Raw genomic sequence first — 25,542 nt, 5'->3', positions numbered from 1 at the left:
TATATAACATCAGAAGAGTTTTACACGAAATCACCAACAGTTTACTTATGGTGTTCATTATATTTTCATACTGCCACAGATAAGTGTTAACAAAATCTGTTTTCAGTGATACGCAGCAATCAATTTCATAATACATTCCTAATCAATTTCATAATACATTCCTAGTAAATTAGTATTTGTCCAAAATAAACCTATAGTTGTAAAGCATGATAGTTTACATGGACAATTTAATTCAATAACATTTCACAATATTTTACAAACCAATATACATATTTATGCATATTCTCTATAGCAATATCAGTGTGCAACAATTTCATGTTGAAAAGAACTACAGATAAATCAAAACTTACTCGAAAGTGTTCATCTGTGCTTTAAGAATTCAAGGAATGAAATAATCCTTTCATTAATGTGCCAAAATTTCCATTTGAAGATGACTAATGTTGCACCTTCCACATGCCAGCAGATACAGCAGCCTTTTTCATTAAAATTCTTTAAATGAATGATTTTTTTTATTCATTTCAATGAAAGAAACATTTTCTTGTATTTATTCATTCATGCGATATTGCGCATTATGAAGATTGTCTGCATATAGACCATAGATGCCATAGGAAGATAGTTTAATGCTTATATCTACATTAGAACCTCGATTTAGGATCTCTGCATTAACATTATTTAAGCTAGACCAGGAAAACCGTTTATCAACAACGATTTAATCCACAAGATGGAGCAGCCATTTTTACGGTGATCATTTGACGTCATCACGTCAACATTAGTGACGTCATAATGGTCACGGTTTGGGGTCAGTTATACAGTCATATACTTCACTTTGCCTTATTTAAGTTATTTAGTAGAAATTACAAGTAAATGTAAATATATTTTGTGTGTTTGTATACTTAATCATGTTAAAACTAGCTATAGATCCCATTCATGTTTTTATACAATATACCTGAAGTCATATTTACTGTTTAGTTCCTGTCATTTATTTCCTGTATAAAGCTGACAGCGTTAATCAACCCTAAAAGCAAATTGTACCCTCAACCTAGAAACAATGGTAATTGAATGTATTCATACTCGCCACACATGTTTCTATCTAATTTATAACAATAGTGTGATAAATATTCTATCACAAGTTATGTGTACAAAGGCACGTCAAAAACTTTTTCATACCTGCTTTGCATTTTGACATATCATGCCCGGTAATTGTTTTAACTTAGAAATACCTAGGACTACATTCTGTCCCGCATGTACACATGAGTGCATAGGAATTTCGGGACAAAAAGTATTGATGATCCTAAGAGGTTAGGACACACCAATTAGAAATTAAAATAATAATTAATATTGCCAGGGTCATGTAAGGACGTACCAGGTTTGTTGGTGGAGGAAACGACTGACCAGTACGTTATAATGTTTGATGACAAGGTGTGAGTTATTAATATTATACATGTAACTTTTCAATGATGATGTTGTTAGAATCTATGGAAGGTCAAAATTTGCATTATTAAATAACTGACTATTTATTTACAATTATATGTTCATTTATATTCAATAACTTAAATTGATATTGTAATTCATATGTGTACATGTATGTATATTCCTTATCTCAACATTTAGAATTATTAAATATATATGAAATTTATACAATATGAATCAAAATAGATTCCATACAATTTGCATAAAACTGTCTTCCTATTGAATATATGGTCTATATAATTGCCAGAGCTTTGCAAACAACCTCCATAATGCGCGCTAGCAAAGCTCTATACCATAGATTCCATATTTACATTTACTAACTCATTTCGGGGGTCTCTGGATTAACATTGTTTACGTCACACCAGGAAAACACTGACTGTTTAATCCACGAGATGGAACAGCAATTTTGACGGTGATCAGTTGACGTTGCCATGTCAATATAAGCAGTGTCACCCCACTTACTTAATTTTGCCTTGGTTAGTGTATATCCTTTCGACGGCCGGCAGGATTCGAACTTGACTCAATTTTGATAGTAGGTTTTAACAAATGCCATTTAAAAAAGAGTTTGCATCTAGATTTCGGTTTGATGCCATTTTCACGATGATAACAAACAGTACACACTACAAACAAGCAAAAACAGTCAACGGAAGTCCCCTAAAGGTCACCACGCACGGGTCATTGGAGGCAGAAACCTGCGCGTGGGACCTTTTTTTGAAATCGGTGCTATTTTCCCCTTCCTTTTCCCTTTCTCTCTATTTTCTCTTACTTTGATAACGTTTAAGACCATCTGCATGTCTCTATCTTGATAATTAAGCTTACAACGACAGGTTTCCGGGCACACATAAAATCCGGATTTCAGACTTCAATTTTTGACTTGTTTGGGCATGTTCAAATGTGATTTGTGACGTCACTAATGCAATGACCAAATCGATATTTGCATGCTATATAGGAATGAACATCTCCTTTTCAAAAAACCAGTATGTAGTTTTTAACGGTCTCAGTCGGGCTCCAGAAGGGTGCATGAAATGGTCCAAATGAATAATCACGCATAAATACGTTACGACCGTCCATAGGATATAGCAAAAGTGGTAAGTGAATGAAAATATATATTCAATAATTGAATAAAACGTTTGACATTGAAATCAACATTCCATCATGTTGTAAGAAGAGATCAGGTTAATTAAGTTTTTCAGTATACCTAAAATACTCACTTTAATTAAAGATGCATGTTTTGCCCAAAGCCTATTCAGATAATTGATAATATATTTTCCCAAGTCACTGCCAAAATACACGCATGTACAATGAGAGTAATTACACACCTCTGGATCTGCTATCTTAGCACACCCTTAAAATACCTAACAAAACCTCTGTAATATTTGTTTACAGTCAAACTCTCTTCTCCATCCTTTCTACTGTTGGAGCTCATATTATTCGTGGGAACGAAACGGTGGGTGGAAGACACTTTTAATAATTGGTTTCGGTACACTCTATCTGTAAATGGTTTTATACAATTTCCAAATGAAAAGGTATAGAAAGGTATGCTATATATCAAGTATGATAAATCGGTCTTGAATAGAAGAAGATAAATTCGATATGATAGCGGTCAATGCATCTATATAATCAACTCATCCGTACCATTGATAAAGTTCCGTATTCTTCCATTTCGCGGTGTATGAAGCTATTATACTTTCTTCATATGTTCATTGTTGTTAACATGATTATATCGGAGTCTTTGTGATCATTCAACCGTATCATTGTTACTGATATATCTAACCCATCTGTATTTAAGATGGGCTAGAGACCCAAGACTCTTTAATTCATATGTGGACATGAAGGTAGGATTATTTAGATCCTGAAGGTAGAATACCCATACTGTTTACCTACATATATGTATTTGACGTTACTGTTTTAATATACCTATTAACATACATGTCTCACACCATTTTCATATATAATATAAATATAATACGAGGTATGAGAGATATATATTCCTGGATGATATTATCAGTACATGTATGTAATATTGTCTTATCAAAGATGCACTTTTCAATGTTACGTGATCAAATACGTTTTGTGACACATATAATTTACATTATTTACTTTCATTTTAAAAACATCAACAACAAAAAAGCAAGTAAAATCTTATGTTGTAAGTTCATTTATTCGAACGAAGAAATAGCGGAGAAACGATAAAGCCCCTACAATCTTGTAGGCAAAGAAAATAGGCCAAGTGAAGATTATCTTTATAAAGCTGATATTTCCCATATATTTTATACTATGTTTGATAAGGTTCTTTTTGTCTTGGAAATAAGGATATTAAATATGAAATAAATAAACGGATATTAAGTGACAGTATGTCACTAAAAGGGACACTCTGTTTCTAGTTCAATGTGCTACGACCAATGCCTGTGGCAGAATCCTGACGATACAATTTGATATTTAACACTATCGGATGTAGGCCATGCTTTAATTAAGTAGGGTTCGTTTAGAATTTCGTTCCTAAATCCTAGTAATAATAACTGAGCTCAATCTGGGCGGATGAACATCCATTTATGTCCTAAAGGGAAGACGTATCGTATTTATGTTATGGTAGTGATGATATATCATCTACTTAATTTTGTAACCTCACATGCACTCTATGTAGGATGCCGTGGTCGGTCACCTTGTCGTGACACAGAAACAGTCACCCCTATTCCAATGCGCGTTGTACCGCTAACTGTCTAGTCATTGGATGTAATGGCGGAGTCCTGATTAATATTCTACAACTAGCCACTATTTCAAGGTTATATACAGGTATTATTTATTCACGTGAACTTCGCATGATTTTTTTTTCGCGTTACAAATATATTGCCTGTGTAATGTCGTTAACAAGACAATGAGTTTACAATAAAATGGCCATACGTCGCTGGTTTTTCTCAAGATACTCCGACTTTATTAAAACTTACTTTTAAGTTATAAAATAATTCTAAATGTTGGCAGGACGTAAAATTAACTTCTGCCTCTGATTTTTATCGGAGCTGGGAGCAAAATTAATTTATTGGCAACATCTGGGTGCAATTGACATAACACCTAAGTCCAAGGTAAGACAATGCGTAAAATGTATGCATCAAATATACATATTAAGTCATACCTATTGGAGCCTGCTGTGTATATATATATTAAACGATATACCAAGCTGACATGCATTGTGGGCCACACGGTGTAGGTACGAGCATTCAATTCTGAATGAAAATTCGGTAAAGCAGTAATGCGAAACGAGTGTTATGATACATCCCATACAAGTCTATTAAATGCGTCAACTTCTACTGATAGAGACTTCATTTCAAACACTTGTAGGTTATAAGACTGGTTTTATTGGCGCTAGGACGGACACATAGTCAATTAGTAGTTTGGAGATATTTCTACATATCTGCATTGATGCTGTAAGAGCTGGAGCCAATATGGCGGACTGTCCTGTGATTTTGGAATCGGCTAATTCTACTGCGGGGTAAGTGTTACAGAGTGCTATGTCAAACAGATCGTATCATCAAAAACAACTATGTTTCTGATGAGATGTGCAGCTTTATGTATTTCTTTCATATTTTTTAGGATCTTACCTGCAAAAACTTAACTTTCTGTAAGGCTTAAATAGATCATTAATATTCATAATAACATTTCATAAAGCAAATATACAAATCAATTAAAATAAAGGAAACATTATTAATGTTTCAGATATAAGAAGAAAAGAAGAAACTATTATGTTACATGATGCAAACCCATCATTCCATAATTCTGTATGATAAGTGTTAAGCAGAAGCATAATTCTGTATGATAAGTGTTAAGCAGAAGCAAAACGTGTATATTTAAATACTAATTATCGCGACTGACCGAATGGATAATCCAGACAATACACATCGCTATTGTCTCAGTAGTTTATCTACAAGTTCTTTGTGTGTTCATTGTTAATGTGTTGTGAACATTTGTGACGTCCTAAATTCATTAATTCATTTGGGTTTTTTGTGTGTGTCGTGATTAAGAAGCAGATCTCAAATGTATCTTCTTGAGTTATGTCATTTAATTTATATTTAGGTATATACTTTGCATTTTTAAGGCCTAACTATGTTCTGGAGAAGTACGAGTCGGCGCTGCTGATATTATTGGGATTTGGCGGATTTTCTGTCATTCTTGCACTGATACACAACGCAATCAGGAAACAAATCTTCCATGACGAACACAACCTGGACACGACGTTTGACGCCGGAGGTGACGTCAGTACCAGCCTGACGGCGGTTACTGTGGCGTCACAGTTGTTCTGGCCAGCTGATATTCTCCAAAGTGCAACGATCACTACAAAGGTAATGTGTATCATTACACGATTTTATGATAGGTGCTGCAACCACAGAAGGGCTACCAATTAAAACCGTTTTGCGGCAATTAGTGGTAAGCAACAGCATTTTGTGGTTGGAAGATAACACAAAGTTGCTCCATACTGAATGTTTTGTATGCGTCATGTGTTCCGATCATCACATATTTCTTGGGTTCAAATTTAGATCATGGTTCGAAGAACACATGCATTTTTTAAGTTTTGTCCTCATAAAGTCAGGCTCGCAGTAATCTAATTATCATTTTCTAATTTTACTATAATTTACTAATTGTCCTTTTATTTGACGGTAATACGTTAGTTTGGTTTTATTCTCCTTAGCTCTTTCCTTAACATTGTCAACAATAGTCGACATAGCTGAAGCATGTAAATATTCAAAATTCAAATTCAATTTTTGTGTGTGTTAAAACTTCGATATATCTTTTAAATAATTCAATAATTCACAAAATAACTTCAATGATTAAACCTTTGCATGTTTCTATTAAACTGAATTAATGCGCTGTGCCCGAGGCTTTACTAACACAACTTCCGGGATGGAATCCGGAAAGAATACAAAGTACAGACAGAGACAACAAGAGGTCGATTACGTGATATTATCGAAGTAAAGTTACTTATGATAGATGTGTATGCAAATGCAGTGAGATCGTGTGTTAGTATATCCCCGATATCTCAACTATTAACATGCAACAGTTCGAATTCGCATGTCGCAAATGCTGACCTTCGTTACATAAACCTGGACTATTCTGCTGAGATTTTGGTCGCATTGAATATTTAAGATAAACTTAATGAATATATATATACCATGTGGCTTTGATAATGTTTTATGCGTATGCACATTTGACTCTGTCTGTGAATTATAACAACTAATTGAAAATAAAGAAACCCCTTTAACCTTTCAGCAAACTGTTTAATGCATATTTACGTATGATCGTGCTAGTTAGTATTTTGTTCTATTCAGAATTGTGAATTCAGTAATGGATAATGATGATTTCGAGACTGATATTAAAACGCTGTAATCCAATCAGCAATTTATTTTTCATACTTAATCATTCTATGAAAGCTGAAACTTATGGAGACTTTTATTACAGTCTCAAAATTTGATAGACTTTCGTAAACGTTAAGGGAAACTGTACAGACTAATTCGTTGTTACAGATTTAGAAGATATCATATTTCAATGTCATTGTAATTATCATGACGCATTGTAGGGAACAAGAAACTAAATGAAAAATTACCCCTGAAATGGCCCATGTGTATACAAGCCCAGGATAGAGTTTCGACCCGGCCACTGGTTGGCTGCTTAATTATGAATTTCAAAAGTAAAAACGTTTTCTGACAGGTAATTATTTCGAGGTAACAATGATATGAATAAAGATATCAATATAGATAATGATTAGGTAAACACACGAGAAATTCCGAAAGACCCAACCATTGCCCTTTTCTATCTATTGTTATATGAGAACGTATACTTTAAGTATAGAACATGATAGCCCATCAGAATTCAGTAGTGTTAGTAGTAGATGCCAAAACGTTAACATTTTGGTAAATAGAAAAGCATTTTGTTGGTTGTTCTTTTTATAGTACTATAAGATATTCATAGATTTTCTATGTCTATTTACAGAATGCGGTACAACCTAGCTACATAAGGTGACAATCTGTGTATATAATAATATAGGCTTGTGTTTGTTGGGGTACATGCTATCATTAGAATGGTATATGGGCCTAACTTACACCAAATAAGTTTTAATTTATTTCAGTAAATATCTTTAAAACTAGGTTTATGATTATAGAAATACAATCACACGATGTTTATCTAAAATAACACTCCATGCAAAACGCATGAAGATTTCCTCAACAAAATTTTCGCTACAGAGTCAAATCGTCATATGGATAGCTTGAATAGAACGCATAGTTTTCTTCATAAGTACAAAAATCGACAATCGTAGCATATCCCGAGAGCGTTTAAAGGACCTGCGATAAATCTATTACGATGGCATATTTAGATAAAATATGCGAAAAATTAAATTATGTTTGCAAATATTCTAGATGATCATTAAAGTTCGAATTTCAACCACATGAAATAGAACCCTATACCAGTATGCATTTTTTCAACTATACTATGAGGACGATATCGGAAATCAATTTCGTACTATAGGCATTTTCGTGACTATATCAGCAGTATTAATATTATTCATCAAAATTGAATTTTATTGGCGCATTTGAAATTACAAGATGTCATTGAAATATCCCACAACATTCAGTATGATTGTGATCATAAATGGAAACCAAATTGAAGGAAAAAAACACGCAATATTGTACATTAAAGATAAATATTTAATTTTTCGCTGAGTGGTTTTTACAACAAGGTTGTTTTGACACGTCCCCGTAGACGTCCCTTTGATCAGTTGATAGGAAATACTGATAGGTTTCTAAAACAGTGATTAGAAAAAAATAATAATTTTTTTAAAAATTGAAGAAAAAACTACAACCGTTTTTCATTTGATATCAAAAAGACTAAACTCATATTATATTAGAAATTGAAAATATTTATTGAATTCCTGTGAGTTATAAAAAAATTAAACCTATTTTTAGAAACTGTTTTAGGAACGTACAGGCAAAAGTGTTGGGAATGAAGATGTGAAATAGATTTTGGCTTCTCATTGTATAATATACAACGTACTAATTAAGTTTTGGTGAAATTAGATTTTGAAAAGCGCGTTTCATGAAGCTTTTGAAATCATCCCTAGTCCTGTAAATGAACTTATTGTCAACATGTGCCAATTAGCGGATAACATAAAGGGCGTCTGATCAATGAATATATTATCAAAATTAGATTGAATCAAAATGATTGTTGTTACAGACGTATTTTGTACAAAAGAATAATCAAGTCGATTTTCACGGCTTATATGCGTTAGATTTCTTAAAATTGTTAAAAAACTGAAACCAATCATGGTTCATTTGTAGCTCGACGCAAGACAGTACACATCTTAATTCAACACCAGGTATTTGGCTCTGTATATATTTTTCTCAATACGTGTGTTATACCATGTCATAGTATTACACACACATAGATATAGAAAATATCTTTAAGATTAGAGTCAAATGCCTGTGTTTAACAATTATAAACAACTCTCGTCAATATGATGAGTCCAGACCTGTAAAATATTTTTTTTTGATAATTATCGAATCAAAATAAAATGATAATTGTATTGCCTATAATGATTTTGACGTTTTTTGCATTATTTTGTAACTACATCTTAAAGTAAGATATTCTTTTCTGTAGTACTAGTACTGTAACCCCTTAAGTTTCATAATGAACTGTTCAAAATGTATCAATGTCGCCTGTCTGGCAGGATAAGAAAATTTAGAATTAAAAATCAAAATATAGAAATGGAATAATTGTGCCAAGAAATCATGATATTTCTACCGTAACTTTTGGAGAACCCTTTAATACGTATATTAGAAAGATTCATATCTGACAAATGTCGTTCGCTTTTTCTATATAGTTTGAATTTGCAAAATGTCGTTTATGTCGTCAGAGCGTTTGCCTCAATAGGGATTAAACATCACAGTGATAAAGACCTTTTGAGCATGGTAACCGCGGGTATTTTTATTGGATTTCTCTAAAAATGAGAAAGGCTACAATGTGTTCACTTTGCTAGAACATTTAAAGATTATTCTGTTCTCCAAATAGTAAGAATTTTGAAAGTAATTTGACTATCATTTATGTTATATTATTACAATGTTTACATATAAATGTGTGTGTGTTTGATATTATGTTGAATAAGGTTTAATGTTTTCGTAATTGTGCAAATTCACTGCATCAAAAAGACAGCTGAAAATTACTCTTTAGCTAGTGCCGTTGTTTACACATGAAAACCGCTCAAAGTTGTTTTACGACAATTCTCGCATTAGAAAAAGTCGATTCAACACGCATTGGATCATTCTTGTGTGTTTTGAACTCCCTGTTCAACAAAATAGACCTAGTCAAATAGAATATTAACCAGTATCTAAATCGTTTGAATTTTTAAGGCAAAGCATGAAAGAATATTTTACATAAGTTCATATCTACAATAATTTCTTCAATGTATGTTTATGTTTCGAAAAAAAAAAAAATAAAAAAAAAACACTAAAAAACACTAAAAACAACAACAAAAAAGCAAAACACAAACAAACAAAACAAAAATCATTAATCTTTAGCCACAAACAGTTTCACATTTATCAATCTTTAAGGAAAAGAGTTGTTGAGATTTATTTGATGAACAGATAATATAGAAATCCAATATTGTAATTTGTAATTTCTTAAGACTTCAGTATTGATGCAAATTGAAATACGCATGAGCGTATATGTACGTTTGTGATCAATGTATCTAGAGCTCTTGTACCGAGGTAGTGCCAGCCGGTTTATATTGTATAGGGGCCGCATTGGGTTAAGATGTCCCGACATTTTACCACAAGCCCTCCACCTCGCAGATGTGGGTTCGAATCCCATCTGGAGAAGTTGCCAAGTACGGACCGCTGGACGCTGGTTTTTCTCTGGATTCTCCGGCTTTCCTCCACCAACAAACCTGCGACGTCCTTGCATGACCCAGGCTGTTAATAGGACATTAAACTAATAAACCTTTATTTTGTATGTTATATACGCATGAGGATATCCGTGCGTGTGTGATTAATGTATGTAGTGCTCATGTACCGAGGTAGTATCACAACGGAATTTCCGGTAGTTGTGATATTTTCCTTGTCCTGGTATAAAATCCAAAGACGTTGATTAGTTGTTCAAATAAGAATTTATTAAATCACTTTTCTATGAGTCGGAAGGCGATTTCCGGAGTGTCCGAAAATCAACCCGTAGAGACCGAGCTCTAGATCCTAACTGATGACAAAATATGAGACATGGAATTAAATGTACAATTGATACAATGGGTGACACCTGGCATGTATATGACTCTATTATGGCTGGTCGGTACTCGGACAGGTGAGATAATTAGCTTATCTATTGTCTGAGTCGTAAGTGCCATAGTACTCGTAAGACCAGACGGGATAATTAACTTCAAAGGGTAGATGAGCTATAAAAATACAATGAATAAATTACGATAAACCATATGTTATATATAGAGTAATTAACTGAAACAGACGTGAATAGATACATGTACAAAATGTAGCTTTAAAATATCATGTCACAAGAAGAAAATAAAGTTAGGAAAGTTTGTGGAAATCAAATTAAATAATACTGAATTAAAATTTTAACCAATGTTCAAAAAATACATAATGTAGCACTTAAATCATAAAATTCTTCATGATAGTAGTGTCAGCCAGTTTATTTTTTCTAAGTTCTTTTCTTACCTGAGCAGTGGTCTATCATATAAGCAATATTGGATTTTAAATGCATGTTAACCAGGTGTGAATACAGATCAATCGTGTTTTGTAGCAATATCGATTACTTTATGCGGCTTTAGGTAACTATACGGGTGTGAAATAGAAAATTTAAGTTTGGAAATATAAAGAATGTATAATGAATTCCGTATACTTATCATCAATAGATTATTCCTATATTCGTTTTATTCTGGATAAATTATCAAAGAAAATTGTCCAAAACATATATATAAGAAGTTAATGCATTACACCCGCTCTGTATAGCAGAGTCGATTAAGTCTATAATTGTATTGCATTCAAGAATCCAGGACGATTTTCAATATCAAATGACATAAATCGATAGGTGTTTACTGCGATTACAGAAATATAGATCAAAAGATAATAAAAATGTCAACATATTAAATAAAAAATCAATAATTACAATGAGTTTAGAAAGGTTAGCTTTATACCTATATTCTATTTAATTTTTCGATGTATAAAAGCAATATAGAAATTCGATTCTCAGATGATGTGTCGCTATTTACTTACAATTAGCGGTATTGGACGGGACCAACCATTGTGCATGATGAATGGTAGACTTTCATTGCATTTCAGTTTCTCTTTTCCTCCAAACTTCTGTCCAAAACACGCTCCATAATAGATGTGTCCGGGTGATCTTGTATATTACAATATACATATGTAAAGATAGATTATTCACTCAAGCAGGTGCTTGATAGCCTAGTTTAGATGAATAATAAGTGTTGTGTCACCTGTCATATTATATAAAATATTTTGTTTACATAAGTTTTTAATGAAGTATAAATGAGAAATTACTGTGCGTTTGAAATCTACAATTTATTATGCATAACGGTCGTCCTCCCTTCCACTATACCGCTTTTTGTGAGTACGCCTACATGTAACAGCGGTAAAGCAGTGCTTCTAAACCTCATACACCGGCCATTTTTGTTTACTGAATATTATGACAGCAAAGTTATATTTATGCTTAAGTTCAAACTATCTTCTTCCATAAATAGTGTGGTATTTTGATTCTCTCAACTGTAAATGCACATAATAACGTTTTATAGTTTTGCTCTGAAAAATGGCAATTATGGATGTAAAAAGATGTCGAGAGAGGTTTTAATCTCACGGTTGATCAAGTTGTGAAAAAGATGACGCTAAAGTATGTTTACCTAATTTCCCTTCAAAAGGTTGTTCCATTCTATGACTCCCTTTAAAAAATAAAATGCACACAGAAACAAATACCAATGTATATGCTCTCTGATATTTCCGACCAGAAACATGGAGGCTGGTTTCGTGTAGGTTAGATTTTACATTGTAATATATGCCTTTGTTGATTCCCTGCTGAGTGTAATTAGCCTCAAAAATGAATACAGTACAAAACAGTTTCACCATCAGTATGCAGTTCACACGGGTTTACAACAGCCACGACATGATCTTTCGTTTTAGGTTGTATAGCCTACTAAAGACAGTATTAACAGCCAAACTTGTTTTAGTCATGAAAATCGCGGTATTATTAGGCTATTTATTGGTCTCTCCATTTCCAATACGTATATTTCCTTTTCTTTTCCCTTAATTATAAAGGTCCAGTCATTGTAGTAATACTTAAGCACACAATATTGCAACAATAATGCAATATTTATCATTTAAAAATATCATATACATTTCTGTATTTTATAGATATGATTTGATTTCTTTTTCATTTTAGTGCATTTGTTGCTTTTCTCAACTACAAACTTAAGAATATTTAGAGACGTAAAAATAGTAGAACGATATGTATGACGCACTATGTGATGGTTAGTTTCCATGAATGTAGATGGGGTACAAAATGATCGCCACGGTAACATGTAAAGTTAGATTTAACCTTATGAGATAAATACGTTCCTCAACAGGTGATTATTATCTATCGTTTATCTAAACTCTTGTTAGTTAATTTTCTTTCCAAGATTTTCAAAAGCTCATGTCTCTTCATTGAAAATCAGCTAACTCGAGTTTGATAACCATGACAAACAACAGTCACTCGTTGTGGAACCTCTGTTTATGTGTTCTCAGCATATGGAATTTACCATTGAACTCTAGTATAATACTGTTTTTTCGGAAGTTGCTCATCGTTTTTTATTCAACTGAATTATTCATGTTTCAGATTGGGATAGCCGGGCCATTTTGGTACTCTGTAAGCGTCATCCTCAACATTTTTATATTTCCCATCTTCTCAGTTCAATTTAAAACACGGGCACCTGGAGCAAAAACCTACCTACAGGTAAACCTGATCGGATTCAGTTTACTTTTCAGTTATATTTCAATTTTGAACCCAATAACATCACAAGTGTAAAACAAATATCGAAATATTGTTTTAACTGCATTTATATTACTAATAAACAGACTGCCTATGATACCATGTTGCTTACAAAATCGATGCGATGAGTAAAAAATATATATCCAGATAAACATATTAGATATTTGAATTCTTATTTCACTGTAACATATTTTAATGCTGGACAGGAAAAGCAATATAATCGTGTAGAGCTAATGCACCTTACCAACAACTCGGCCCTGACATTTACACTGTACATATTGGTGGGTAATATATCTTGCATAGGTATTTTATTTTATCAGTATTATTTTGCACATTGTTATATGATTAACACATCGAGTTTTTTATTTAAAGAGTTAGCATATAGCTCTCAAATACATGCATACGACGTAATGGTCAATATTGTAGCTATTTTATGGATCTTTAATTGGTCAAATGTTAAAAAGTTAGCTCCCTTGCAGGAAGGTATCTATCGTTTGCAATCACATGACGTCACAATCAATACTTACCCGCAAGGGCAGATAACTATGTAATATGCAAATACAGCATAGTGCAAAATTAATTTATCACGAATAATTGTTTCAGCAGAAAGTAAGTCGCCGCAAAAATAAATTGTTTTTTTTTTATTCGAATACGATATATATGTAAATGAGGCTGTGTCATCTTAGTGTAATATCTATTATTTATCTTTAATATACCTAGGTATATATATGTTTCCTCTCTATTTCATCAGATATGATACTAATATGTATTTTCACTGTTGGAAAATATTAAAGATACGTGAGAGGACAAGGATTTTTAATTTGCTTTTTTTATAAGTCGAAATGTAACAGCTTGTTCCTTGATTTAGTTAGTTTAAGTTTGCCATCATAATTTCAACAAAATATGTAGCATGTGTGGAGGTCAACGTCTGTACCTAATATACCTTATACACAGATAATATGTAAGTATTAGATATTACATTTAACACAATATTGTCTATATTTAACTCCATGGAGACACATCACATACATGCCGCAGCCTCTCAATACATACAGACATTTCAACACATTTCTTACAGGGGGAGTTTGTCATTAAAGTGCCCTGGCTGTTCAAATGGCGTACAGTACGATCAATCAAACACCTAAAATAACACAAGGAAATCAAACGAAAACAAAAACTTTATTTGTTCTAAAAAAACATTATTGCGTGAATGAATAGAATAATAATTTGCATTAAACTCTAAACTTACACGCCTCGACTCTACAAGAATCCAACTTAATTTTGAGTACACTTTGAGATGTGAGCTTGTCTCAACTTTGAGTTGTTCATGTAAACCAAGAAAGCACTTCAATTAAAAAATCTCCACTCTCAACTGAAAACTGTTTTTCTCATCAAGTGATTTTCTTCCTAAACTTGTTCTGTTGTAGCTTTTAAAATTATTGGTTTGAGTGAAAGACATACCATTTAAAACAATTTCTTTCTATTTACTTTATTTGTATTCATAAATTACAATCTAAATACGTTGTTTTTTTAATATATTTTCAGATTATATACGCCAGATTTGGTAAGAAGGCACACGTTGTGTTTTGTTGTTTTGCACTTCTTACGAATGTGGTGATTATGACAGCGATACTGCTGGCCGGTAAATCGACCATTCAGTCACTGACCAACGATATTTCGGACGAGTATACCCTTCTCATGATGGCTACATTGTTTGGTTCCTATTCGCTGATTGGAGGCATCGGCACTACATTCTATGTATCATATTTCAATGCCTGTCTGATTTTCGTTTCGTTAATAATCTTCTTCGGAAATGTTTTGCATAATAGTGATAGTCACTTAGATAACATCGGTGACGTTTCAAAGATGTTTGCTGCAGTTTCATGTGTGAAAGGACCAGACGAAAATACCGGAAGTAGTTTTCTGACCTTCCGGTCTGGTGTTGGGATTCTCTATGGCGTGATAGGGTTCTTCGTGGCATCGGCTGTGACGTACTGTGATCAGGCGTCCTGGCAGAGCAGGATTGCCGCCAAGCCCATGCAAGGTGTATGGGGGTTCCTGTTGGCCGGAGCTATGTGGCTAGCGATCCCGTCAACCATGGCTACTACAACAGGAATAGCCTACCTCGCTATTAGTAGTGAAAACGGTACACACTTGTTAACGTCGGACCAAATCGATCAAGGTAAGCTTGCTGATATAACATGATTTTTTTTTAAATTCTGTCTAAATCACAAGTGTTGCTGGTACATAATCCTATGAAATAAATAAAAACAAAACAGAAGAGCACAACAATGATAAAACATTATGGCCGTCTGTTTTCCAATTGTATTAACATAACTGTTTACTGATATTGCAAAACAATATGAACATATACTGTTAGATAAACATAAAGTAGTTAGTCCAATGTTTGTTAAAAACCAATGTAAGAAATACTTAAAATATATATCTTAACATTTTAAAACATATATTATAGTTGATTTATGTAGATAAAGGACACTTGCTTATACATGATCTAAGTCAGTGTATATCAATCCAGACAGTGAACAGCCATCAACTGACAATTGAGTATTGTAATTCCCAATCGTACAATTATGACGTCATATATATAATTTACGTCACGTTGGAGTCAATCTTGTCACACAGAGTAAACATTCATTGGAATGGGTAAATTCAACTATAATTCAACCATAGAGACTGTGTGTAGCGAAAATGTATATATTAGCAAGTTTAGTCACTGCACAATTGCAATCAGAACTCGTTTTAATTCATTAATACTATGTGTAGCTTAACATGAAATGTTTTTGTCTTTCGTCGATGCAATGAAGTAGGCGTTGAATAATCAGTTTTTACTGAAATGTATTCGAGTTGAATTATTTAATGCAATATTTGCATCTTTGTAAATTATATATATTAAATACAACTTAAGTTTATCCCCTTGATTTATAAGGTCTGGTAACACCATTTATCGCCGAGAAGATCCTTGGCCCCACAGGAGGAATTCTGATTCTGACTATATTATCTATGGCTTTGATGTCGACCGGGTCAGGAGAGGTCATGGCCGTCTCGTCCATTATAGTTTACGACATCTACCAGACCTACCTTCGACCATTCCGGTAAGAAAGGTCACCTATTTGTCCTATCTACCAATCAACATTAGAAATACTGCTATTTTTAAGATACCATTTAAAAACTTTATTTGATAATCGTCCCAGTATGTAATATAGTAGCTTTTAGATGTCCAACATACCATTGCCAGAGTCACGGTTGATCACATGACGCTCTGCTACACTTATTGTATCAAGTGTAGCACGCGTAGTGCGATCTTAGGTAACAGAGAGTAGTGCAATCTTTGTGTAAGGGAGCGTCGTGCGATCTAACTGTAGCGTAGTGTCGTGCGATCTCAGTGTAGTGGAACGTAGTGATATCTCAGTGTAGCGGAAGGTAGTGAGATTCTAGTGTAGGTGAACGTAGTGAGAACTTAGTGCAGGAGAGCGTAGTGTGATCTTAGTGTAGCGGACCGTAGTGAGATCTCAGTGTGGAAGAGCATTGTGTGATTTTATCAGAGGGAACGTAGTAAGGTCTTAGTGTGGGAGAGCGTACATGTAGTGTGATCTTAGTGTAGGGTGAACATAGTGAGATCTTAGTGTGGGAGAGCTTAGTGTGATCTTGGTGTAGGAGGATGTAGTGCGATCTTAGTGTAGGGGAACGAAGGGTGATCTAAGTGTTGGACGAACGTAGTGAGATCTTAGTGTGGGACAGCGTATTGAGATCTTAGTGTAGGGGGGCGTAGTAATATCTTAGTGAAGGGAAACGTAGTTTGATCTTAGTGTAGGAGGAACTTAGTGTGATTTCAGTGTAGGAGAGCGTAGTGTGATCTTAGTGTATTAGGAACGTAATGTGATCTTAGTGTGGGGAAGCGTAGTGTGATCTTTTTGTAGGGAACGTAGTGTGATCTTAGTGTGGGAGAGCTTAGTGTGATATTGGTGTAGGAGGACGTAGTGCGATCTTAGTGTAGGGGAACGAAGTGTGATCTTTGTGTTGGACGAACGCTGTGAGATCTTAGTGTTGGAAAGCGTAGTGTGATCTTAGTATAGGGGAGCGTAGTGAGATCTTAATGAAAGTAAGCGTAGTGTGATCTTAGTGTAGGAGGAATGTAATGTGATCTTAGTGTGGGGGAGGGTAGTGTGATCTTTGTGTAGGGGAACGTAGTGTGATCTTAGTGTATGAGGAACATAGTGGATCTTATTGTAGGAGGAACATAGTGATTTCTTAGTGTAGGGGAACGAAGTGTGATCTTAGTGTTGGAGAGCGTAGCGTAATCTTAGTATAGGAGGAACGTAGTGAGATCTTAGTGTAGGAGAAACGTAGTGAGATCTTAGTGTGGGAGAAACGTAGTGAGATCTTAGTGTTAGAGGACCGTAGTGAGATCTTAGTGTAGGAGGAACGTAGTGAGATTTTAGTGTTAGAGGACCGTAGTGAGATCTTAGTGTAGGGGAACGTAGTGTGATCTTAGTGTGGGAGAGCGTAGAGTGATCTTAGTGTAGGGGAACGTAGTGAGATCTTACTTTAGTTGAGTGTTGTGCGATCTTACTTTAATGGAGTGTAGTACGATCTTAGTGTTGCTGAGCGTAGTGCGATCTTAGCCTAGCGGAGTGTAGTGCGATCTCAGTGTAAGAGGGGGGGGGGGGGGGGGGTCTATCTTAGTGCTATCTTCGATGATGCCCTTTGAAGTTCATGCGAATTTCACTGTAACGATCTGTCGCTTAAACATTTGATATTTGAACATGGACATGTAACTGGATGATTTAGCTTCCCAAAAGCGTATGTCGACCTATTTGAGAGCCAAAATCTAGACATCATATATTGCTGGTTTTGAATAAAGCATTTTCAATCACCGCCATGTTCAGAACCTTTGAGTTTTGTGGGACTTCCGAATCGTATCATGTGACTGACGTCGACACGACCTACATGTGGTGTGCGAGGTAACTAGCGTAAGGGCACATGTGTGTGGTTATGCTTTACTTCCTGCTAATATGAGCAAATCTGTTGGTTTATGTCCACAGAGTGAGTATTTTAAATATCTACTTCACACATCCCCGTAAAGTGTTGTGTGTAACAAATTTTGTATTGTGGTAGCATTATTTTCTTTGTACATTCAGTCTGCTGAGGTCGACCACAAGTTTTGTTTATGAAAAATTGTTGACATTTTCTCTTGGTCTTACAGCTCTCGTGTTAATTCAAGTTTGTCGCGACGATATTTTGAAGGGTTCGAAATGATTCGACATCTTTCGACCCTATTTTCTCGGGTACATTTTGTGTACAAGATGAAAAGATTTTTTTTTACTTTCATTATTAATAATACTTCTAGTTCTGCAACTTTATAAAAAGTGGTAAAATTAAAAAGTATAAACCTCAGAGAGACGGAGAGAGTTGAGTGTAACTCTTAAACAGTTTTCCAGTTTTCACTATGACGAATAGAGCAAAAGTTTAGACCATACAGTTTTAATCTTGTCTGTTTTTACCCTTTTAAAAGCATTCTGGTTACTTTATCTGCATCTGTTAAACCTCCTTTTAAATACATGAAATACATATTTATGGAATGAAGACAATACACAGCACACACAGCAGTCAGTTAGCTATCAGTATATCTCAATTTACAGTCATCTGTTTGTGCCGCAATATTCATACTCATAAATTAAGATGAGCTCTTAATATTTTATTCATCACTAAAAGTCTTTCCAACGCTATTAGTGAAGCAAAAGAGAAAATTTTATGCAATAAGATACTTACAGAAATAATTTATGCGCCTACTGCCTAATAAATCATGTTATCTATTTCCATTTGGCTGCATTTGTGACAATACGACAGTGTTTATATAAAAGGTATTAATGATAAGAAAACCTTCCCGAAGCATAAATTGATGTTTTGGAAAGAATAACCGACTAAATAGCACTGCATCAAATACGACTAACAATTTTATGAAACGAATATTTTTTTATTTTTACATTTGAATGTGAAAACATCGAGACATGTTCCATAAAATCGCATATGAAATGAACATAATAGATCACATATCTACACCAAACTAATTTTTTAGGAATTTAAATGTCAAAGTACGTTGTGAAAATTCATTGGAAGAGGCCATTTTGCCACGACGTCCTAGAATTCACAAGAATGACATTAGTCAAGGGGGAAGCATGATATCGGCTTTATATGTATTATAAGGTAAATGGTGCCGATTTCACAATATCGTCTGCCTACTATGATGTCAGACAAAAACGTTCAAAAAACGAAAGTCGGAAGGGAGATAATTCAATCTTAGTAACTTGACATCAAAGACCACTATGTTGATTTTGTTTGTTATTTCAATGTTTACAGAATTAATAACTCCTAAAAATCATTTACATATCTGTGTTATTATTCAAAATGCAAAGCATTCATGAGGACATGTCCAATTGATTCGTTATTCTGTAAGAAATAGCTCGTGAAATGGCGAGCGTCATTACCTTCGTAATGTCATAATCGACCATAATCTTACGATATGACTGGTTGCAAACAAGTCAAGACTCTCTTTTGCATGAACGTTTTTACATCAATTTTTTTAGCATTTAGATATTTGTGAATTTATTCATATTGAATTTTATTTATTTCATCACACCTAACTATTCAAAATATTTTTTTGAAAAAGAAAATCACGATAACGGGTACAGTAACTTGACGTGATCACGATATGTTACGGCCTTTTATTAAACAACTGTTTTTATCATAAATTAAAATTAAACTGAATTGTTGTGAGGTCTAGATTATTTAGATACCTGTGTCACGATAGGGGGTCGCCAGCCAGTAAAGAAATCATATCACTTTGAATTCATGATAAGTTTGAAGTGTTAATGAATTGAACAAATGGGGATTTTTCAGTAGAAATATCGACACTTGTTAATGAAAACAAAAGTATCAAGTCAAGGATCTGATTTGACTTTCGGATAGATAAAAATATTAAAAATAAATGATTGCTTGTCCCGAAAAAAATAAGGCGATTTTCATGGCACTATATCCGATTTGGAGTGAAAAATGATGATTGCGCATGCACCAAAAAAGTAAAACAATTTATTTTATATTAATATTTGTATTAATTAGACATAAATAAACACGATTGAACACCAATTATTGTTCAAATGGATCGTTTATGCTGTGTCGGCGATGGAACATCTCTAATGAATTACAGCCATGCTTTAAGCTGAAATAAGCATTAACGGCATTTTTCGTATTCATATTTTTCATATCCTATAGTAAGAGACCTGTCTTTCCAAATTGATGATTATAACTAATAACCCTGTAGTTTTACGATTACCTTAAATATATTTCTTTGTTTTAGAAGCGTTGATCACACTGCTTTTCGTGTTATAGTTCAATAACAAAAAATCCCAAATTTCTGGAAGGTATCTTTATTTCTCTGAGCCAATCAGGAACTCCGTAATAACAGCGACATTTTTACGTGATGATATAACTTTTAAGACAATAGAAAAGTTCGTTACATAAAATATTGCATTATAGAACAATGGCTCCTTTCAGTGTCATATTTTGAAATACATTTGTAGTACTCATCAGATGAAAGCGATTTATTTTGTAATGTCCTATTATTTTCATCGTATTTTCTAGTAAGGATCTCAAACAATCCCATTGCATCTTGTGTGGTAAACAAATTCAGGTCCCGGAGCCAGAGATCATCGAGGATCAGAGTAAAGCCCCCTCCGTGTGTGACTGTAATTCTGTGTCCGACTGCCAGCAGTGTGCCGACGACTTGTGTAGACGCGCCATGAAGAAAGTGCACGGCGTCCATTCGCCGTTTAGATGTACCATTCACGGGTCCTTCCGCACCTACCAGAACTATTTGATCGAGTTCAAGAACTGGTGTATCATCTGGGTCACTATCTGTATCATTCCATACGGATTATTTGTGTTTTCTGTTGGTATTGATCTTAACTGGATTTTCTACGTGGGCGCTATAGTCACCATTCCGTGTTTCCCAGCTGTGATCTTGTCCATTGTCTGGGTGAAGGCAACATCAAAGGGCCTGATAGCAGGTAAGCTTACAGGCCTAGCAAATCTACGAGTCTTTAGAGTTCATCGTTGAATCCATAGCCTTTCTCTTCCCAGATCTGATAACGCTTTGATACGATTTTAGAAGAACTATAGTAGTGACATTAAGTCGATTGATAACTACATTTAGTGATAAAATCAGCTAACAGTCACTGTAACCAACTTGCCTGATATTACTTATTAAGAATACATAAGTTTTGGAGCTGTATCAGATTCATGATTCCAACTGTATTAAAATATCATATTACAGTATATATTATCTGTTTATGAAAATAAATATGAATGTATAACTTTGTTCTAGGAGGAATAACAGGTCTGCTGGTGGGTATAGCTGCCATGCTGATAGCTGCATCAACGTATGAGGGAGGTTTAAACAAATTCCTGCTAAATACGTCACAAGACTACTCGATATTGGCGGGAACTTCTTGCAGTTTCGGCTTCAGTTTGATAACGTGCATTGTTGTGTCTGCTTTTACTCATAAGATAAAATCTGAAGCTGATGCCGATGCTGAATGGAAGAAGATGTTTGAAATTGATAACCCACTCCACCCTTGGGAGTTGAATTTACGCCAAGAACTGAAGGAACAAGTGTACACTAAGAAACCTTCGTATGATCAAATTGCTGCGGCCTTCCGAAAGGCTAAGATCACAGCCTATGTGGGCGGCAGTGTATGCATCATTCTTGTCACATTTATAATTCCTGGTGTCATGGCAACATTTCCCGTCCTTGACGAAATTGAGTTCGAGATTTGGGTTGGTTTGACACAGGCATGGGCAATACTAATGGGCTTGATTGCGATTGTAGCGCCCCCAGTAGAGGAGTTTTTAAGGATCCGGAAACAGTATCTAAGAAACAAAAAGCAGCCTGTGGAATATTCTTTACACAAATTATAATTTGTTGATTTAATAATAACTCGAATAAACTGCTAATTAACGTATAATGCTACGGAAATATTTTCCATTGCCACTGCACAGTACCTATATGTTGCTACTAAGCCCAATATGATAATTACCAGTAAAAAACATTGGGTGATTGTGTGGTGTAGTGGTTAAGCCACTCGCCTTTCACCTAGCCTGCCAGGGTTCGATCCCCGGCACGGACGTGAAAAGGTTGGGGGTCACCTGCCCGATCACGTGGGTTTTCTCCGGGCAAATCCGGTTTCCTCCCACACTAAGATCCCTCGCGCGCTTACATCCGGACCATCGAGAGCGATTTGCATAAGTTGTATAACTTGTTTCGTAATCGACGTTTTATAAATAAAGTTTACATTTTAAATAAAAAAAAAACTTTATCAGTTACGCTCTGTCGTACTTATTCCATCAACAGAGTTCAAGAGGTCATGAAAAGACATGGTTTAAGACTGTGTGAGAATTCACAGAAAGAATATTGAAATATTTTGAATGGATTGGAGTGTTGTATTTATCTTTGTATATCCGCTTTATCTATAGGTCTATTTCAACAACTGTCATTGTTTAGTCGGTTGTCCATGGCAACGCACCAGAAACAACTGGCACCCAATATGTCCCGCCAAATCATAGGCTATTCCATTAAATGATATTTTTCTATATGCAGACGTATACATTTTATTTTCATGCTTCGTTTTTTTTACCTATTTTCACTTTAAAACTGGAATGACTGGTTTAATTGTAAGTATAAGCATTGGTTATATTTTTGAGTTTCATAGGTGTTTAACATACATTGGGTGTTCTAGCATATCTAGCATTGTGTACTAGCTAACGCGCACCATTGGATATACTAGAAGACCCAATATGTGTTACACGCCCATGAATGTCAAAAATATGACAACCAATGCTTAAGTGGAAGATTTTGGCTGTTCAATACGAGACTTGTCGAGTGTTGGCAGCAAACGTTTTTTCATGGGGCTTGAAATACCCCTCTCGAACTGACAGACGCATATTTTCAATTGTTTTTATTCACAAGGTTAACAAGTCATTATAAAATTCCTGTTGTTTATAAGCATTGTCCTTGCATTGTCATCATAGGAACGACGAAATACGTTCAAATCGATGACTCATTAACGTTGGGCCCCACATGGATTGGTAATGTTACGTCATTTTCTTGCGCGCGTGACTTGTCTACCGTAGTAAATAACATACTTACCTTTCCCCTAGCAATAACGGGATCGCCCTGTCAAATATTGGAGATTAATGTTATCTTACGTAGGTATGTCAAGTGGACAGGGGTATCTCAAATCGAGTTATTATTTTGTCTGTTCAGCATTAGGCTTCAAACGCAAACTTAGAACTTTTAGTTTATTAGTTTTCTGTAACAATTAAACTTCGCGCTTCTGATCTGTTTTTATTTTTGTGAAAATTTTAGGGCATTTTATTCTACTTTTGCCTCATTGCCTCAAACAAATTATCCCCCAAAGATAATTGCGAAGAGAAAGGAATCATATTGTTTTGAAAGGGCATTAATATATGCGTATACATATATCTATCCATGAATTATCAAACAATACATATAGATTAGAATAGGTTGTATAAGATTTGGGCCAAGCACCTTAGGTTGAGCATTTCACCGTACTTAAATCTGTTCAATAATGTTATATTTAGATTACTCTGATAAAACAGTGTAATATATTAGAACGAAACGAAACATTGATACAGTCAAATCTGCTCTATACAATGGACACATGTTTATAAATAAAGTACGTAATATCGATTCTGTTTGGTGCAACTTTGTATAAATGAAACCTATCTATAAACAAGGCATTCTGAGTTTCATTTTTGTCATTTAACTATAAAATTTCGTAATCGACTGATAATTTGTCGGTCTTGTTTTTTTTATTACGTATACATATATATGATATATTCAAATTATATCAGGTAAATAAACAATGGTTTGTTAGTGTCTTACATGCTATACTGGGACCTAAGTAGTAGTCGTGACGGAACAACCGTCGTGATTGTGTGCATATTCTGCTGTGAAATCCAGATTTCCGAATGTCTTGAGGTGCTGACGATTACTTCATGATGGTGTTGTTTTTGATGTGGAAATAATGTTGTTTCATGAGATGCCAACAATTAAATTTTTCAAATCGCGAACTACTGTTCCTATCAATCACGACAGGTTTAGCTAGTAGGGTCCCAGTACATATGAACCGTATGGCATATTTCACTTCTGGGAAGAAATCTATGGGTAAAAATTACAAAACACATAGCCATATCAACTTGGACACTGCATTATTTATTTGTATTATCATTCGATCTTAAACATCTATTTTAAATACAACGGTTTTCTGCAAAATGCCTACCCTGAAATTGATAGCATCTTTCCGAAAATGATCTGGTCAAATCCAAAATTTAACATGTGACGGAACTGCACAATAGTTTCGAATCAGTTTGAGATGAGGAAGTTTTGCCTGTATGCGTATTACTAGAACACGTGGATAAGTCCAGGGAGTTATCTTTCCTGACTCTTTATGATAATAAAATAAGGACACTACATTCAACATCTGATGGTTATGCAGAAGAAGTGTAAAATAAACCAATACAACGTGTCAAAGAAATAGCATCGGATTAATTCTGCCTTTAGATATGCGCTACCTTCATGGTATGGATGAGCTGTACGTCTATACTATTCCACTGGTCCAGTTCTTGACAGTAAGGTTATTTGCTTAACAACTCTCAATTAATGAAAATACTTTCCTTCAAACATTGCTTCTTGCGAAATGAACTGGTAGATAAAGACTAATGAGTGTTATAGAAGGAAGTTTTGTATCGGCCGAGAAAACAATACTATAAAATAGAAGAGGTGCGATAAATGACCCGCTGTTTGGTTCATTTAAAGTTTCTTAATGAGTTGTCTTTTTTAAGTATGTCCAATAATTATATATGTGTCGGTGATTTGATATCCTATTATGGTTACGTTTTTTTCTTTTGGTCAACAAGACAAACCAAAAATTGTTTGATAAAATTGGAAAA

The 25,542-nt window shown here is 34.4% G+C and overlaps 1 protein-coding gene across 1 annotated transcript; it reads left to right on the top strand.

Moving 5' to 3' along the window:
- The first annotated feature begins 4,663 nt into the window (after positions 1–4,663).
- LOC138327995 (uncharacterized) lies at positions 4,664–24,244 on the top strand. Its single transcript, XM_069274546.1, has 7 exons — positions 4,664–4,957; positions 5,561–5,804; positions 13,342–13,458; positions 15,040–15,676; positions 16,442–16,607; positions 21,154–21,578; positions 21,896–24,244. The coding sequence occupies exons 1-7, from the start codon at positions 4,911–4,913 to the stop codon at positions 22,486–22,488; spliced, it is 2,229 nt and encodes a 742-aa protein (XP_069130647.1). The 5' UTR covers positions 4,664–4,910; the 3' UTR covers positions 22,489–24,244.
- Positions 24,245–25,542: the final 1,298 nt, after the last annotated feature.

This window comes from Argopecten irradians, chromosome 7, assembly GCF_041381155.1.
Source record: "Argopecten irradians isolate NY chromosome 7, Ai_NY, whole genome shotgun sequence".
In the NCBI taxonomy this organism is placed as follows: domain Eukaryota; kingdom Metazoa; phylum Mollusca; class Bivalvia; order Pectinida; family Pectinidae; genus Argopecten; species Argopecten irradians.
The sequence above is the reverse complement of the archived record's forward strand: the minus strand, read 5'-3'. Positions and strand labels throughout refer to the sequence as shown.